The sequence below is a fragment of the Wolffia australiana genome, chromosome 19 (assembly GCF_029677425.1).
Source record: "Wolffia australiana isolate 7733 chromosome 19, ASM2967742v1".
Lineage (NCBI taxonomy): Eukaryota > Viridiplantae > Streptophyta > Magnoliopsida > Alismatales > Araceae > Wolffia > Wolffia australiana.
In genome coordinates, this window is record NC_135853.1 from 3,002,283 (window position 1) to 3,019,503 (window position 17,221).

General features: G+C 40.6%; 2 protein-coding genes across 2 annotated transcripts; both read right to left on the minus strand.

Annotated features, from left to right (window-relative positions):
* Positions 1-12,876: 12,876 nt before the first annotated feature.
* Positions 12,877-14,277, minus strand: LOC144715415 (CBL-interacting serine/threonine-protein kinase 14-like). Its single transcript, XM_078590320.1, has one exon. It carries the CDS (start codon positions 14,275-14,277, stop codon positions 13,054-13,056), a length of 1,224 nt encoding a protein of 407 aa, XP_078446446.1. The 3' UTR covers positions 12,877-13,053.
* Positions 14,278-14,315: 38 nt separating this feature from the next.
* LOC144715414 (WEB family protein At2g38370-like) lies at positions 14,316-16,959 on the minus strand. Its single transcript, XM_078590319.1, has 2 exons — positions 16,633-16,959; positions 14,316-16,112 (listed from the first exon to the last, which is right to left on the minus strand). Exons 1-2 carry the CDS (start codon positions 16,819-16,821, stop codon positions 14,433-14,435), a joined length of 1,869 nt encoding a protein of 622 aa, XP_078446445.1. The 5' UTR covers positions 16,822-16,959; the 3' UTR covers positions 14,316-14,432.
* Between the last annotated feature and the right edge of the window lie 262 nt (positions 16,960-17,221).

Genomic DNA, 17,221 nt, shown 5'->3' on the forward strand with positions numbered 1-17,221 from the left:
TGTATATAAATATTCGTATATGGAATAAAGGGTTGTGCTGAATCATGGAAATGGAAATGATGACTTGTACAAGTGGAAATGTATGGATATAAGCTGATAATAAGAGGATAAATTAAGTGCAAGGAACTTAAGATTGATCATTCTGGTCCCCTGGGATCAAGGTGTTTTACCTCTGTATGAGAGTCCCCTCTCTTGTCTTTTGTCTTCCAACTTTAATAAAAAATTGCACCAATAAACTTGATGAATATCAAATTTGCCTTTTCAGATGCCCTTCCAATGTAGGAGAAACTTTAAAATTATTTTTACATGGGTATAGGGGTCTATTATATGCAGTGGTATGTATCTGTAGAGGAGAGAGAAAAAGGTTGGCCTAAAAATTTTGGCCCAAAACTCCTGGATCATTAGATATCACAACCTAATATTGGATGTTTCTGGAATGCATTTCCATATGTGAAATGCATGACCACAGATTCTCTGAAATGTGTGCCTCATTATCTAGATGAATTCTATTACATTAAATAAAAGGTATCACATTTTCAACTTCATATTTCTTATAACACATTTATTGTGGCTTTTATTGCAAATTTTCTCATCTTGATACTTATAGATCTTTTAGTCTTGAAATTCCCTTGAAGCACCACATGTTTGACGTGTCAACCCAGATTTGTTATCGATTATATCTTTCGGTAATTTTTTTCTTCTTTCCTATTATCCCACATACAAAAACTAAAAAACATCATTCCATGGTTTGTGATTTATTACATAATATTACTTTTTTAATTATTTGATTAGCATATAATATCTTTGACATGAACCAATGGCGATTAGTTCATGAAGTCCCCAAAAATTTAGAAAAATCAGAAGAACCTTCTAATGTATATATAAACATTTTATTCTTGATAACTCAAATATATGAATCATTTAAATGTGATTATTAATCTAAAATTTGTGATATTAATTTAATCATTATCATATGCAAAACTTCTCATACCAATTATTCCATTTAAGAATGCACTTTTTACATCCATTCTATTGAGTAGGGTTGAGGAAGGTACTCAACTTCTCATACCAAGCCCTTGGAGCTTGTTTGAGTCCGTAAAATGACTTGTGTAGCCTATAAACCCAATCAGGATGTTCACTACTCTCAAATCTTGGAGGTTGCTCGACATACACCTCCTCTTTAATTATTCCATTTAAGAATGCACTTTTTACATCCATTTGGAATAATTTAAAGTCATTTGCCGATGCAAATGACAGGAGCAATCTAATGGCATCTAATCATGCCACAGGTGCATATGACTCCTCATAGTCAATGCCCTCCTCCTGCACGTATCCCTGAGCCACTAGTCGAGCCTTATTCCTAATGACTTGATTTTGTTCATTACTCTTATTTTTAAATACCCACTTGGTACCTATCACATTTTGATTACTAGGTCTAGGAACTAAACTCCAAACTTTGTTCCTTTCAAATTGATCTAATTCCTCATGCATGGCATTTGTCCAATCGACATCCATTAATGCCTCATCGACTCTCTTTGGCTCAAATTGGGAGGTAAAGGCAATGTTCATATCTTCTCGTCTAGAAGAACGAGTTCTTACTCGATCTTCTAAGTCCCCAATCACATTCTCAATAGGGTGATCTCAAACAATTCTTACTGATCTCGGGATGTCTACCTCATCTTGATGATTTTCTTCATCTTGATCCTTTTCGATTTCAGAAATATCATCATTAGATCGATTTTCATGAGCAGGTTCTACTTCTTGCTCACGATCATCTCCTAGGTTATTTTCAACAAATCTTACATGAACGGTTTCTTCAACTTTCAATGTCCTTTTGTTGAAGACTCTATAAGCCCTCGATGTTTCAGAATATCCTAAGAATTTTCCTTCATCACTTCGATCCTCAAACTTGCCTATGTCCCATTTTCCATTCACATGGACAAAGCACTTACACCCAAAAGACCGAAAATACCCAATATTCGGTTTCTTTCCTTTAAGAAGCTCATATGGCGTCTTCTTAAGGATAAGTCTGGGTATGGCTCTATTTCCTATATAGTTTGCCGTATTCACAGCTTCTGCCCACAGATAGCCGGGTAGGTTATTTTCTCCCAACATTGCCCTAGACATCTCAATTAGGGTTCTGTTTTTCCTTTCGGCCACCCCATTCTGCTGAGGTGTACGAGGGGCAGAAAATTGGTGAAGAATTCCCATTTCTTCACAAAATCTATTAAAGTGATCATTTTCAAATTCCTTTCCATGATCACTTCTGATTTTATTAATTTTTAATTCTAGGTTGTTTTGCATTTGCATCGTAAAGACTCTAAACTTCTCAAAAGCCTCATTTTTGGCTTTCAAGAAGTATACCCAAGTATATCTTGAGTAGTCATCTACGATTACCATGCAATATGACATTCCTCCTAGGCTTAGGGTTCTATTGGGTCCAAAGAGATCCATGTGTAATAATTCTAGGGGTTTCTTAGCAGATACTTCTAACTTTTTCCCAAAACTTATTTTGACTTGTTTTGACTTGATGCATGTTTCACAAGTCTCACAAGTTCCCACAAGTTTTTCAGGAAGTCCTCTAACTAGTTTTAGTGATTCTAGCATTTTTAAATTTCTATCATTAATATGACCTAATCCTCGATGCCATAATGTGACATTATTGACATCATTTTTAGCCATTAAACATGTTTTCGAAAATCTAATGTCTTCTAGATCAATCAAATAAATGTTTTTTACTCTCTTTCCGATAAAGAGAATTTCCCTCGTGTCTTCGTCTAGGATGTTACATACTCGACGAGTAAATTCAACAATCTTATTATTATCACATAGCTGACTAATACTAATTAAGTTATGATGAAGACCATCGACGAATAAAATATTCCGGACTAAAACATCGTTATCGATTCGAATGTCTCCGATACCTTTGATTGTTCCGGTGTTGCTATCTCCAAACACAACTTCACCAGGAACTTCTTTTCTCCAGTCATGTGTCTTGAACATCCGCTGTCCAAGTACCACTTACTTCTAAGACTGGAGTTCACCTAAAACCAGGTTAGATCTAAAAATGAAAGAAATGATATCCACCATATCCCCAATCATGTTGATCATGGTATGGTGTGTGTCTTATCATATGACTATTATATCCTAAGTAATGTGGGTTTAAAAACTCATATCTATTTTCAAAAGATGAAATTCTATTTATTGGGGCATAAGGGATAAAATTTCTCTTCCTAGGTTTCGAGGTGTTCATATACCTATTGTTCACCTGATGATTCTCATTCCAATCCCCAATGCTGTGAGAGAATCTATATCCTTGATCTTTTTCCATGTTAGAATCTTTAGAATATGATCGAACGATCTTATTCTTTATATAGTGTCTCTTTTCCTCAAATTTCTCTCCATCGATGACACTATGAGATAACACATATCTTTTATCTTGAGTTAAATTTTTATCGGGCTCATATGATTCCACAATTTTCTTTAATTGTGTATCTTTGACTTTTGCCGTTTTCTTCTTATTCTTCTTGCAAGGATCATATCCTAATCCTTCCTTGCAAGAATACGGCCTGCATGATCCTAGTAACATTTGTAGGATCTTTTCGCTATCTGAAAATTTTCCGTAAATTTCAGATATTTGTTTCTTATCTAATATTTTATTTTGTTTTAGCACATCTACTTGTTTCTTAAGTTCGTTATTCTCTTGTTTTAATTGTTGGACTAGTTCCGGGGTTTTTCCAAGTTTGGAATTAGCTTCGTCTAGTGCCGAAGTTAATTCTGCCACTTGTTTATTTACTCTGCAAAGCTCGTTTTTGCAGATCCTTAAGTCCCTAGTGGTAGCTTCAAGCTTCGAAGATGTTTCTCGTAAGAATTCTTCTAATTCTTCTCGAGAATGTTCATCTTCTAAAGCCCTAGGTGCCTCTCCTTTGCATACAAGTTCAGACTTAAGGTCTGTAACTTGTTGGTTTAAGTTGCAAATTTCCTTTTTGCAACTTTTTAACTCCTTTCGTGAGGCTTTTAACTGAGCATACATATTTTCTAATATTTCTATTAGATCATCACCGGTAGCGTCGTAAGAGGATACCTCGGAGTCACTTCCCTTGGCCATCATGCAGAGGTTTGCCCACTCGGTCTTCTCGTCGGACTCGTCGTCTGAGCTGTCCTCGCTCGAGTCGCTCCAGGTGGCCCGTAGCGCCTTCTTCTTCTTGCCTCCGAACTTTGTTGATCTTCTCCGGTTCGGTTCGTCTTCTTCGTCCTTGTTCTTCTTCTTCTTTGGGCATTCGTCCCTGAAGTGACCTGGTCTACCACACTCAAAGCATTTCTTAGTGGTTTTTGAAAATTTTCCTTTAGCCCTAATCATCCTAGCTATTTTCTTTGATAATAGTACGATTTCATCGTCTTCATCACTTTCGTCATCTTCCGATGATTCCTTTACTCGGAGTGCAATATTCTTCTCCTTCTTACCTAAGGATCCATTTCTCCGAGCCTCATCCATTTCGAAAGTGATGAGAGATCCGACTATGTCAACTAGTGGAGTTGTTGACAAATTCTTGGCCTCCTCAATGGCCACGACCTTTACTCTAAATTCTGAATTTAAAGCTCCTAGAAATTTATTATTCAATTCTAAAGTGGAGTAAGTTTTATCTAAACCTCTAAGATTATTTACAAGTGCACTAAACCTTCCCGACATCTCTTTAATCTCCTCTTCAGGATTTTGACTAAAGAGTTCAAAATCCCTAACTAGCATTCCAACCCTAGTTTCCGTTACTTGGGTTGTGCCTTCATATGAGGTTTGTAGATAATCCCATATGTCTTTAGCTAGGGAGTAACTAGATACTTGATGGAAGTCCATTCCTTCAAGTGTGGATAATAGTATGTTTCTCCCCGAGGCATTGAGTTCGAGTTCAATGGTCGAAAGTTCTTCGATTTTTTTCTCGAACCCCATGGTGATAGCACTCCATAGTGAGTGCTTCTTACCCATGGTGTATGCCTCCACTCAAGTTTTCCAAATCCTATAGTTAGTGCCATCTAACATAGGAGGAAATAGCTTAGATTCACCGGTCATTAGCTTTCGATCGATCTTGCGGATTGATGACAATCCTTATGCAAGAACCTGCTATGATACCACTTGTTGGAAGCTAAGAGGGGGGGTGAATTAGCTTTTCTGATTTTATATTATCTAAATACCTTTTAATGATTCCTTGTTTTAACTCTCACCTCCTTTCTCTAAGACACCAAGTTTACTTGGTTCCTCGATCCGCTAAGTGATCGAGTCAATCCAAGGTCCCCCTTCGAGTCCAAACTAGGACTCAGGATATCCTTATCAAGGATCCTCCCTTGTAAGGTACCCTCACCCAACTTACAGAGTTGCTGAGGAGTCTTCCGGTGGCACTTCTCGTTCCTTGGCGCACGAACTTCAACCCCGAACGCCTTCGGGTAGTCCGTCATGAGCACTTCCTCGTACGTCTACTTCTCTCGTCACCGTCACATCCTTGATGCCACCCACGTCACCTCCCCGCCTTCTGAATCTTCTTCACCTGCTCAGATTAGTAAAAAGGAAAACAATGCCACTCCCCATGATTGATTCAATAGTCAATCACCACACTCAATGATGGATGAGTATATGATAATATCACAAGCACAAGAATCAAATCTTCTTTCAATCTCAGATCAAATTACTATAAAAAATCTCTCTCAGATCACAGAAATCAACTTCAAATATTTCTTTCAAAAGATCAAGATCAAAATTCCACTATCCTTCACAATACTATATGAAAAATCACCACTAAGACTATGATTGTGAAGGAATCTATCAACCTTTTCACTAAATGAGTGAATGATCAAAATGAAAAACTTCCCTTATGAGTAGAGAAGCACAGCCACACCAATTAGAGGGGAAGAACTTCACAAAGAGGAGCACTTTCTTCACACACAAAGAGCTCAAGAGAGATGGTTTTCAAAGAGGATACCTCAACCCTTGCTCTGAAGGGGTATTTATAGGAGTAGAGGGGTAGATTGTAATTTTCTGAGAATTTCAAAAAAAATTTGAGCTCAAAAGGAGCTGTAATTAATTTTTTATGATTTTTTCAAAGTTTTATAGAAAGTTTCCTAAATTAAAAAATTAATTATAGTAATTAATGCTAATTAAAGTAGTTAGGTTTAATATAGGAATTTCAAAAGTCAGAAAAAATATGATTTTTAGAAATAAGAAATGATTTTGGAAAGTCAACCGTCGGACCCGACCTTTGGAATAAATCGATTTTTCCTAATTCGATTTTTCGGATCCAAAGTACATTATATATAAATAATTTATTTCTACACTAAGAGATGACTTCTGGCGCAGTGGTAAATTGCTTCATTACTGAGGCGGAGGTCTTCGGTTGAAATCTCGTTCTCCCCATATGTGTATATATATATATATATTTAATTCAAACTTTAGTAGTGGACCCGACCTCGGATTTAACTGGTTAAATCCGCCCGTCGGGTCCGCCACTAAGGCTAATGGGCTCCGCCCATTTAGGCCTTATTGGGCCCTTCTTAAATGAACTAAAATGCCAGAAATTTATTTAGGAGTCAATTTTTCACTATTTAAAATACTTTTAATTGTTTAAAAAATTCAGAAAAATGTTTATAATATTTTTAAAGTATTTAAAAATATTTCTAAGGCTTCTGAAAATAATTTCAACATACGTTAAATATGAAATGACCTTTTAAAATATTTTAAAGTATTAAAATAACATTTTAATACTTTAAAACTATTTTCAGAAACTTAAAAAAACATTTTTCATTCTCCCAAGTACTTTATGATTATTCTAGTTTATTTTATAGTTTTAACACAATTAAAAAACATAATCTTAAAATATTTTAAGCTCTAATTATAAATTAGATTCTTAATTATAAATTCATGATGTTAATGTAATTTAGTGTACATTAAAACACAAAACCTCAACAATCTCTATGTTTTATATATCATCCAACAGACCTAAAACACTTTCATCCATTTTAAAAACTTTAGCTTCCTTCAATTGACCTTTAATCATTTTTCATAGGATTCATCCAGGTTCTAAGAAAAGTAATTTTCAATATCTGAAATATCATCACAATGGCATTTAGGTTCAACCCCATTTTCATTAAAAATTCCATCTGAAATCTATCATTATTATTTGAGTTTTTTGGTAACAAATCTCCATTTCTATATTATTCATTTAGTTAATTCCCCAAATCCCAAAGTTATTAATATTACTACATTATTCAAACAATCTTTGTATTAACAAAGTAAAATTTTACAAAGGTCCATATTTTTGAAAAAGAAATTTATTTTCTCTCATTTATGTCAATAATTTCAGGGAATATATTTATAATTATACAATAATACATGTATATTTGATATCATGTTCTTATACCTTTAACTAGTTTATTTAGTATTCATTACTCTAAAGGAATAATTAAGATTACAAATTCTATTTTTAATCAATGTGTAGTTATTGATTCTTATTTCAGGATTTTTATGCCTTTTAACATATGTGGTTGAAAATAATATGACGAATTTATTAAATAAATCTGATTTTAATAATATATATACATTCCATAATAATTTTGATATGAGACATATCTGTTATAACACGCATATTATTAGATTAATTCAATGAAATTTACGTTTTAGATATGTGATAACACACATATTTAAATGATTAAATCCTTTTAGAGTGATATTCAAATTTTGTAAATTTTTAATTATTTTATGGAATTTTACAATATCATATTCAGAAAGAAAACATTTTCTGAGTCAGAAAATAATTTTTATGAATTTGTTGAGATTCAGGAACTTGTGGTCTCATATTTTATGGAATTCACAAAGAAAAAATTTTCCAAGTCAGGAATTATATTTAATTATATTTTTGGATTTATATCTAATTTTATATATACTTATGAAGGATTTTAAAATTTTTATTACCATCGTGTCATGTGGGACCAATTGATTTGTCAAATGGAATAATCTGATATTTATGCAGTGATTACAACAACTAGTCTTTGAAAAAATGTTCCATTTGAAGCCCTTTTTATCTTTCATCCATAGGGTGAGATGGAACAATGTAAAAGATGAACAGATTTAAATCACAATATATCCAGTGTGAAGATAAAGATAATAATTAACAAAAAACTCTTTAGAGATCACAAAGTGAAAGTTGCGTCATTACATGTGTCATGCGTGTCTTATGATGCCTATGGGTAAAAGTTTAACTGATGCTGATGTGGCTCACGAAAATGCACTACGTCATGCGATCATGGTAAGTCTCATATTTTCTGATGCAAATGATATGCACCAGTATGCTCTTTAACTAAAGAAATAAAAGTGCGTTGATGTGGCACGGGGCGATGCGATGTGATATCACACAATTTATTAATTAATTAAAAAATACCTTTTAACCTTCGTCTTCCATGCAGGACATGTGGCCCTCTCAGAGTGGCCCTCTCAGAGTATCTTTCAAAGATGATTATTTATGATTTTTAACCGCCAATGAAAAATGAGGAAGCGACATCACTGTTGATGAGGAAAGAGAAAACTCGACGGGTAAGATTTATACAACTTCCGAGCTTCCTATCTTATTATCCGGAAGTCCGGTTCAGGTAAAATTATGAGGGTAGTGTTGTCTTTACCACTATTTTCATACATAAATTAAGGCATTGATATTTTGTAAAAATCATCCTTAAACTTGTTTCCTACAACTTTTGGGATGATTACAAGATAATGAGTTTATGAGATCCAATCAAGAGTGTATTGGTGTCCTGCATGTTTGAGAAGACACAACAGAGAAGAGAGGGAACTTATAAGCACTCACAAATTTCTGTAATCTTGGTGAATCTAAGGATCTACCCCTCACCTTAAATTGATTCTTGTCATCACCAATGTAAGCGATCATCCATCCCATCATCCCGTTGAATCATTACTTCACATATTTACGCATTTTGATCACGTCTCACACCTTTTATGTCACTATGTCTTCATCATCTTACCTGTCATTTCCCTTACACGATTTGTTCTATTCTTCACATCACTTCCATCTATTTATCATTATCCTTATCTTTCCGTGATATTCCTTCAAAAATATTTTTATTCAATTCAATGTTATTTATTCATCTAGCTTCTCTCCTCTCCATTACCATCTATTTATCCTCCTTATCTATCTTCTATGATAGTCCATCAGCGAGACTTCTATTCAATCCAATGTTCTCCCTTCATCTAGCTTCTCTGCTCTCCATTTCCATCAGTTAATCACTTTTCTACTCTCTATGACAACAGAACGCAGTATCCAACCCTCTCACTCTCAAAGGTTCGTCCCCTTTATTTCCATATACTATATATAGAGTAACTATGGTGAAAACAAATAAAATAATTTTATGTTTATTTAAATACAATGACCATAATTAAATCCTATAAGGGGCCTACTTTAAACTCTAAATACATTAAACATGACAAATTAGTCATAATATAAAGGCCTTTTATGCTCTTTAGGAACACTAAAAGGACATTGTTTTATTTTATTGAATGCATGCACCAAAATAACAAAAAATACCTCAAGATACATGTTAGCCAGGGAAAGTTTCTGTCTAGTCCTGTGATATATGTTGAAAGATAAATTTTTATGAAGGTGCATATTGAGCAAGGAAGAGAGACCAAAGAAATTCAATTATTATTTTTTCAAAGATGTGATACGAATGATAGGTTAAAAAACATTTATTTAATGATCCCAGAAGTGAAGAGAGAGGATAAGAACATTCCTTAGCTTTTTATGCCAAGGGAGGGTTAAATGTATATTTTCAGGTAGAATTTTGGATATTGTTGGATGTTCTGATAAAAAAATCAAGCAACTCAAATCTTCAAATATTTTTTTTCGTTTTTAAAAATATCCAATCAAAAGAAAATTTTAAGTCCATATAAAGGGTAACTTTGCTCGAGTGAGTTTATATTTAAATGGTTAGCGCCTAAATGATAAAAGTGATATGGCATGAAACATAATTTCATTTAAATTATTAAAATATATCATTTTCAATTAAAAAATTAATTATATTATTTTCTTGATAAATATTAAGTATTTTTTTAAAAAATATTGACCAAATCATGTTCGAGATTTGACATTGTTGTTTAACTAATCTGTTGAGCTTTGATTGTTCTAAGAAGTAACTAAAAAGAAGGTGCAAAGATAAAATGAAATTATTTTTGAGAAATCAAAACAGAGTCTGACACTGAAAATTTAAAATCATGAAGAGGAAATATAAAATTATAATGCATCATGAGGATATTTTATTAAATTAATTTGTAATCATAATATACGTTTGAATTTTATCCTCTATGAAACACAACTTATCTCTTCTCCCTTTATAAACTAGAAATTCCTATGTTTTATTTATTATTTATATGTAAAATAGCTTAATTCAAATAAAGTGATCTAAATTTCTTGAATAACGTTACAATAAGATTTATGTTTAGTGAATTGGGATCACTAGACAAGTATTGAATTTTGGTATAATGAAATTAATTACTCTTTCGAAACTTCTCATTTCATTATTTGATTTTCCTTACTGAATTCACAGGAAATACCTAACAAAAGGTGTCAGTTTCTACGAATAATGGGTGTTGGCCTTAATGAAAATTAGCTTTTAGATTGGTTGAAAACAAACTGACCAGTTTCCCTTATGGGATTTTAAGATGCCTCTGAAAGCATCTGGTTTGTTCTCGAGGTAGTTTGTTCAAATGGTTAGAACGATCCAGCAATCACTGAACTTCGGGCCCAACCAGATTTTTCTATAATATTTATAGGCATATCAAATTAATGCCTCTATATGTAGTTTTCTGAGCGGAGAACATTTTTTTTTGAACAAGTTCCTTGATTAAAATACATATATCTGTATTGATCTTCGTAGATCAGGTTCTTTGTGTAATCAAATCTGTCCAAAATAATACATGAGTAGGAAACATCACGAATATGGGATTTTTAACTTTTTGGTATCAAATTGATGTCATTAGGCCCTACATTAGACAATCGATGGATGACACTGACCAAGGCTTCGATTGCTCCCTAGATTCGTGATCCACCATTCAATTGTTTATGGACTTTTCTATACATCTTCAGCCAAATATATATACTCAAGGGAAAGAAAATTAGTGGTGACAATAAAAACCCACAAGTTTCTGATTCAAATTACCTATATTAAGTATTTATATATACATGAATCCTCATTTACTTGCATGGGTCAGAACTGTATTTCCAGACTGGGAGCTAAACATCTTTATCCAGACACTACATATTTGTGTCAAATTACCCATTTCACATGAAGCGTGATCCACTAGAATTGCATATGATAGAACCACCTCCTCATAGCTCATTTATTGTGCCTTGTGGAGGAGGCTTTTTGGCACCAATGAAAATTCTGAGTTGACTAATGGAGGGGGGTTTACAATGGGCACATCAGGCTTCCCAATTCACCAAGGGAGGAGGGCCACACCTTGTAGTGGGAAAACGATAAGGGTGCTGTCTAAGCTGATATTTTTTTATTGTGCATTGCCATCATCAGGTAGGGCCGTTTGTCCCACACCAACGGCGCTCCGTGGCCTTGGAGTGCCGCCAGAGTTGAACCGCAAGTTGCCCACCTTTGGTATGCACCGAAACAGAGAGAGACAGGCAGGAAGGCCACATGGGGAGAGAGACAGAGGGTAGGGCGATATGGGTAGAGAAAGAGACATTGGAGGGCGAAATGGGTAGAGAAAGAAAGAGACAGGAGGACAAGATGGGCAGAGAGAGAGAGAGAGAGAGAGAGAGAGAGAGAGAGAGAGAGAGAGAGAGAGAGAGAGAGAGAGAGAGAGAGAGAGAGAGAGAGAGAGAGAGAGAGAGAGAGAAAAGGGCGACAGGGGGAGAGAGAGAGACAGACAGGAGGCGAAATGGGTAGAGAGAGAGAAAGGAGGGCGAAATCGGGGGAAGTGGAGAGAGAAACGGACGGGAGGCAGAAATGGAGAGAGAGGATTAATGAGACACAGGGTGAAATGGGGGAGAGGGAGGGAGAAGGAGAAGGAGAGAGAAACAAAAGGTTGAAAGGGGGAGAGAGAGGGAGAAGGAGAGAGAAACAAAACGGTGAAAGGGGGAGCGAGAGGGAGAGGGAGAGAGAAACAAAAGGGTGAAATGGGGGAGAGAGGGAGAAGGAGAAGGAGAGAGAAACAAAAGGGTGAAATGTGGGAAAGAGAGGGAGAAGGAGAAAGAGAGAGATAGAGAGAGAAACAAAAGGGTGAAATGGGGGAGAGAGAGTGAGAAGGGGAAGGAGAGAGAAACAAAAGGGTGAAATGTGGGAAAGAGAGGGAGAAGGGGAAGGAGAGAGAAACAAAAGGGTGAAATGTGGGAAAGAGAGGGAGAAGGAGAAAGAGAGAGATAGAGAGAATCAAAAGGGTGAAATGGAGGAGAGAGAGTGAGAGGAAAAGGAGAGAGAAACAAAAGGGTGAAATGTGGGAGAGAGAGGGAGAAGGAGAGAGAAACAACAGGGTGAAATGGGAGAGAGAGAGAGGGAGAAAGAGAGAGAAACAACAGGGTGAAATGGGGGGAGAAAGGGAGGCCGAGAAAGAGAGAGATAAAGAGATAGAGAGAGAGAAACAAGAGGGTGAAATGGAGAGAGATAGAGAAATAGGACAATAAAATTGGGAGAGAGAGAGAGAGTGAATGAGAGAAACAAGAGGGTGAAATGGGTGAGGGAGAGAAAACCAAGAGGGTGAAATTGGGGAGAGAGAGAGGGAAGGAGGAAGAGAGAGAAACAGGAGGGGTATAATAGGCTAGAGAGATCACTATGGTAGTAAGAGATGGAGAAAGACCAAGAGAGACTGAAACCGCAAGCTGATAAAAACGAAACCTCGACTTTCACCCCTTCTGTCCAAAATTCAGAAGGAAAAACAGATACTACAAGGGAGAGATACCACGAGAGCAAGAGAGAATATACGGCAATTGCCACTAATTCCCCTCCTGTACACCCGACCAACTTACCAATCAACCTACCCAAAAAAACCCCCCAACCTCAACAGTCAGCTCTCAGCCTGCTCATCACAGGCAAGACCCTCTCATCCCAGAACCCCTCAAGCCCAGGCGCGGGCCCCTGACCCATCTCCGCCTCGACGAGCACGAGCCCGGCGGCGAGCCGGCTCGCGCCGACAACCGCAACCAACACCCCGCCCGGCCCCCGAACAACCACCCGGCCGGGCGCATCACGCCGCACCTCAACCCCGGGACCGTCAACCGCGACCACGACGGCCACCAACGCCGCATCCACCGGGCCGCGGGCCACGGCCCGGGCCCACCGCGGCCGGGGCTCGAAGAGGCCGGCCAGATCGAACCCAATTATGCTGAAAGCGTTGGCGTCCGCGGGGGGCGGGGCCTCGGGCTTGGCCAGGGGCTCGTCCCCGGCCGCGGTCATGGCGGCCCAGGCTGACTCGTCGAGCCCGGCCCGGAACCAGGGGTCGAGCGCGATCCCTTGGACCGTGATTCGTGATCCCGGGTCCGGGTCGAGGAGCCGGGTCAGGAGCCGGGCCAGCCCGGGCGAGAACCAGCCCGGGGCCCGGAACCGGCCCGCGATAATCTTCTTATACATAGCCATGAGGTTGAGGCCGTTGAAGGGGAGGTAGCCGGCGGCGAGCGCGAAGAGGACGACCCCGCAGGACCAGAGGTCCGCCGAGCCGCCCGCGTAGGGCCCACCGGTCAGCACCTCGGGCGCCACGTAGGCCGGGGTGCCGCACACGGTCCGCAGCGGTCCGGCCGGTCGAGCCGCGCCGAGCCCGAAGTCGGCCAGCTTCAGGTCCCCCTTCTCGTCCAGGAGAAGGTTCTCGAGCTTGAGATCGCGGTGGAAGACGCCGCGCGCGTGGCAGTATCCGACGGCGGAGATGAGCTGGTGGAAGTACCGGCGGCTGAGGTCCTCCGGGAGGCGGCCGGCGGCCAGCTTGGAGAAGAGCTCCCCGCCCTTGGCCAGGTCCATGGCGAGGTAGATGGTGGACCGCGTGGCCAGGACCTCGCGCAGCCGTACGATGTGAGGGTGCCTCAGCCGCCGTAGGATCGAGATCTCGCGCTCCACGTTCGCCGCCTGCCCGCTCCTCTGGATCCGCTCCCGGCTTATGCACTTCACGGCGGCGCTCTTCCCAGAGCTCAGATCTCGCGCCACGTGTACCTTCCCCGAGCTCCCCCTCCCCAGCACTCTCCCCAGCTCGTACCTCCCCAAAACCACCCTCTTCTCTCTCCCCTCCCCCGCCATGTCTTCTTCTCTCCCTCCCCTCCTCGCGCTCTCCCGAGTTTAAAGACGCCCGGAGGGCCCCACAATTGACTCGCCGCGATGGGCCACGGGCCCCACCGCTGAAGAGGTATAATACTTGATTCCCCCCTGGTGGGCCCCGCCGAGACGGCTGGTGGCTATCCACGTGTCAGCTTCGTAGAAGGTTGGGGCTCTTGGGCCATTATCGTCTTCTTCTTCTTCTTCTTCTTACTGTTGGGGGCGGTTTGACTGCTCCGGGCCGGGTTCCCCAGGACGGAGAGCCGGGCCAGAACAAAGTGCTTCTTTGTCTTCGGCTTCCCGGTGGCCGAGGCGAGCATCTGGCCGAAGGAGATCTCCGGCTGGGATCGAAAGCTGGTCTGCGCCGTCAGATCCGACGGCCCGTTGAGCTTCTGGGAGAGGATCTGCCCGATGGAGAGCGTCGGGCGGTGATGATGGGGGTGCAACCCCGGGGAGGGGTTCTTGAACCGCGGCGCGTCGTCGGGCTGGCGTCGGCGTCGCCACCGCCGTAGCGCCGCCTCGGCCGCGATCTTCCCCTCCCTGGCCGACTCCGCTGCCGCCAGCGCCTCGATTAACGCTTTCCTGCTGGCTTTCAGCTCCATGGTGGCTTCCTCCACCCGCCAGAGCATCTCCTCCTTGGATGCGTTCGCCTCGCCCACCGCCGCCATCGCTGCCGTCATCCTCTCCGTGCACAATTCCTCGGCTTCCCGTGCTTTCTTGCTCAGATCTTCCAATTCCTCCTTGGCCAGAGTGATTGTAGCCCCAGAATTCTTGGATTCCGCCGCCTTGACTTTTTCAACGGCGCTGGATTCGGCCGCTCTGGCGGCGTCTGCCGCCTTCTCTGCCGCCAAGAAGCGGAGCTCTGCCGTCTTGGTCGCTGCCTTTAATCGGTCAATCTCAGCCCTCAGTCGCGAAACCTCAGATTCCCCGGCCTCGGCCATTTTCTTGTACTGGTCCACCTCAGAATTGAGTTTGTGGAGCTCCAGGGAGATGTCCGGGGGGTACGTGGCGCCGCCGCAGCCATTGATTCTTGAGAACTGGATCATCAACCTTGTCTGATGCAGCTCCTTCTCCAGCTCCGAGATCTTTGACGAGTTCTTCCGAATTCTTTCTCGGGTTTTGTCGAGGGCAGCACGCTCCATCTTGATCTGTCTGCTGAGAGATTCCACGGATGATTTAACATCGATTAATCCGCCGCTGGCTCGGGTGAGATTGAACTTTGCCTGCTTTAATTCTTCGAGGATTAATCTTGGCCCAGGTGTGGATTTTCCTGATTCATTCGCCTGAATCTTCTCAGAAACTTCCTGTCCTCCGTCGATCTTAAGAAGGTTTCCTCTTTGATTTTCTGCCACTTCATCCTCCGGAGTGGGTTGAATCTTCTCGGAGGATTCTTCTTCTTTGATCTTCACGATGTTTCTTTGATTTTCCTCACTGATGTTCTTTGACTGCTTCTCATGTTCATCCTCCTGAGAGAGTAGAATCTTTTCGCCAACTTCTTTAATATTCTTTGTTTGCTTAGCCTGTTCATCTTTCGGAGAAGATTGAATCACTTTGGAGGCTTCTTCTTCTTTGATCTTCACGATATTCCTTTGATCTTCTTCTTTAATGTCGCTAGATTCTATCGCCGGTTCATCTCCCGGAGGCGGTTGAATGTTTTGAGAGACCTTTTCTTTGATCTTCATCTTGAGTTCGTTCACAATCATCTTTGTCGACTCCAGCTCTTTCAGCACATCCAGAGTTTCTCTTTCTTTGAGCACAAGCTCCTTCTCCATATTTTCAGTCTGCTCTCTAATCGCAAGAACATCGGCGCACGACAACTCCTGAACGCGTAATTCAAGAGCATCAGAAAGTTTTTACAGATGAAGGAGAAATTATGCAAAAATAACCGTCTCCAAATATTTCAGACCGAGGAAGAATTAATCAAGGTTGACGACTGAACAAATGAACAAATGGTAAACATCAAATGTGATTGAATTACAACGCGAATTTTAAGAGATCATACGTATTAGGCCCAGAAATAGAAACTAAAAAAGGACTAATCAGATTGTAAGATCGATCTCAAACCCCCAATCCCAAATGAAATAATCCCTATGCCGAAACACGTATAATAATATTATAGGAATAATCACAGGAAATTAAAGACGACGGAAGACGGATTCCAAAACGCGAAAGCTACAAGAAATATACAGATCTCCCCGTCCCTTTCGCCATAGGCGCGGATCACACGCTGAGAGAGACGTGAAACGCGACACTCGCTTAAAATATCCAAAACACACCGGATAAAAAAATCAGTAGCTGCAGATAGACTCATATTTAATATCGAAAGCGAGAGTCGGTTACCGCCGCCGGGGAACGGATCGGCTGACGATTCTGCGCCGACTTCCAGAGGTCGGTGCCTTCGAACAACGTGACAGCTTCCTTCACCGATTCGAACGGTGCAGACGTATCAATCTCTACTCTTCCCATCCACCACTCCCGAGCTAGGGTTACAGAGGACGCTCCGCCATGGCAGCTGCTTGCTTCAGCCATTTCGCCGCTGAATCACGGGGATTGGCGACCTCTTCCGGCTTGCCTCGATCGCGAACTGGCCGTCTACTTGAGCAGATTTCGAAGGAAGATCGGAAGAACTCTTCAGCGGTTGAGAGAGCGCGGCAGTTCAAATCGGGAACGAACAGGAAGTCGCCATCTTCAATCGTGCAGATAGTTTTAAGGAGACCTACGCCTAAAAAGAGCCCCTTGTATTTCCATAAACTACGGGAATACCCTTACATAGTGGATGTTGTATTTATAGTAAGTTGGATGGCTTGAATGAATTGATATTTTGCACGGGATTTCCGAGGCCGAGGAATTCCGTCATGTTAAGGCAAAGCCAAAAAACGTGAGCATTTAAGGCCGCAAAATTGGGAAAAATTCCGGCGGCGGAAAACAA

Coding starts and splice junctions, on each gene's coding strand:
- LOC144715414 (XM_078590319.1), bottom strand. CDS start 16,821: ATGGCTGAAGCAAGCAGCTGCCATGGCGGAGCGTCCTCTGTAACCCTA. Junction 16,113..16,632: donor CGATCCGTTCCCCGGCGGCG/GTAACCGACTCT, acceptor TTACGCGTTCAG/GAGTTGTCGTGCGCCGATGT.
- LOC144715415 (XM_078590320.1), bottom strand. CDS start 14,277: ATGGCGGGGGAGGGGAGAGAGAAGAGGGTGGTTTTGGGGAGGTACGAG.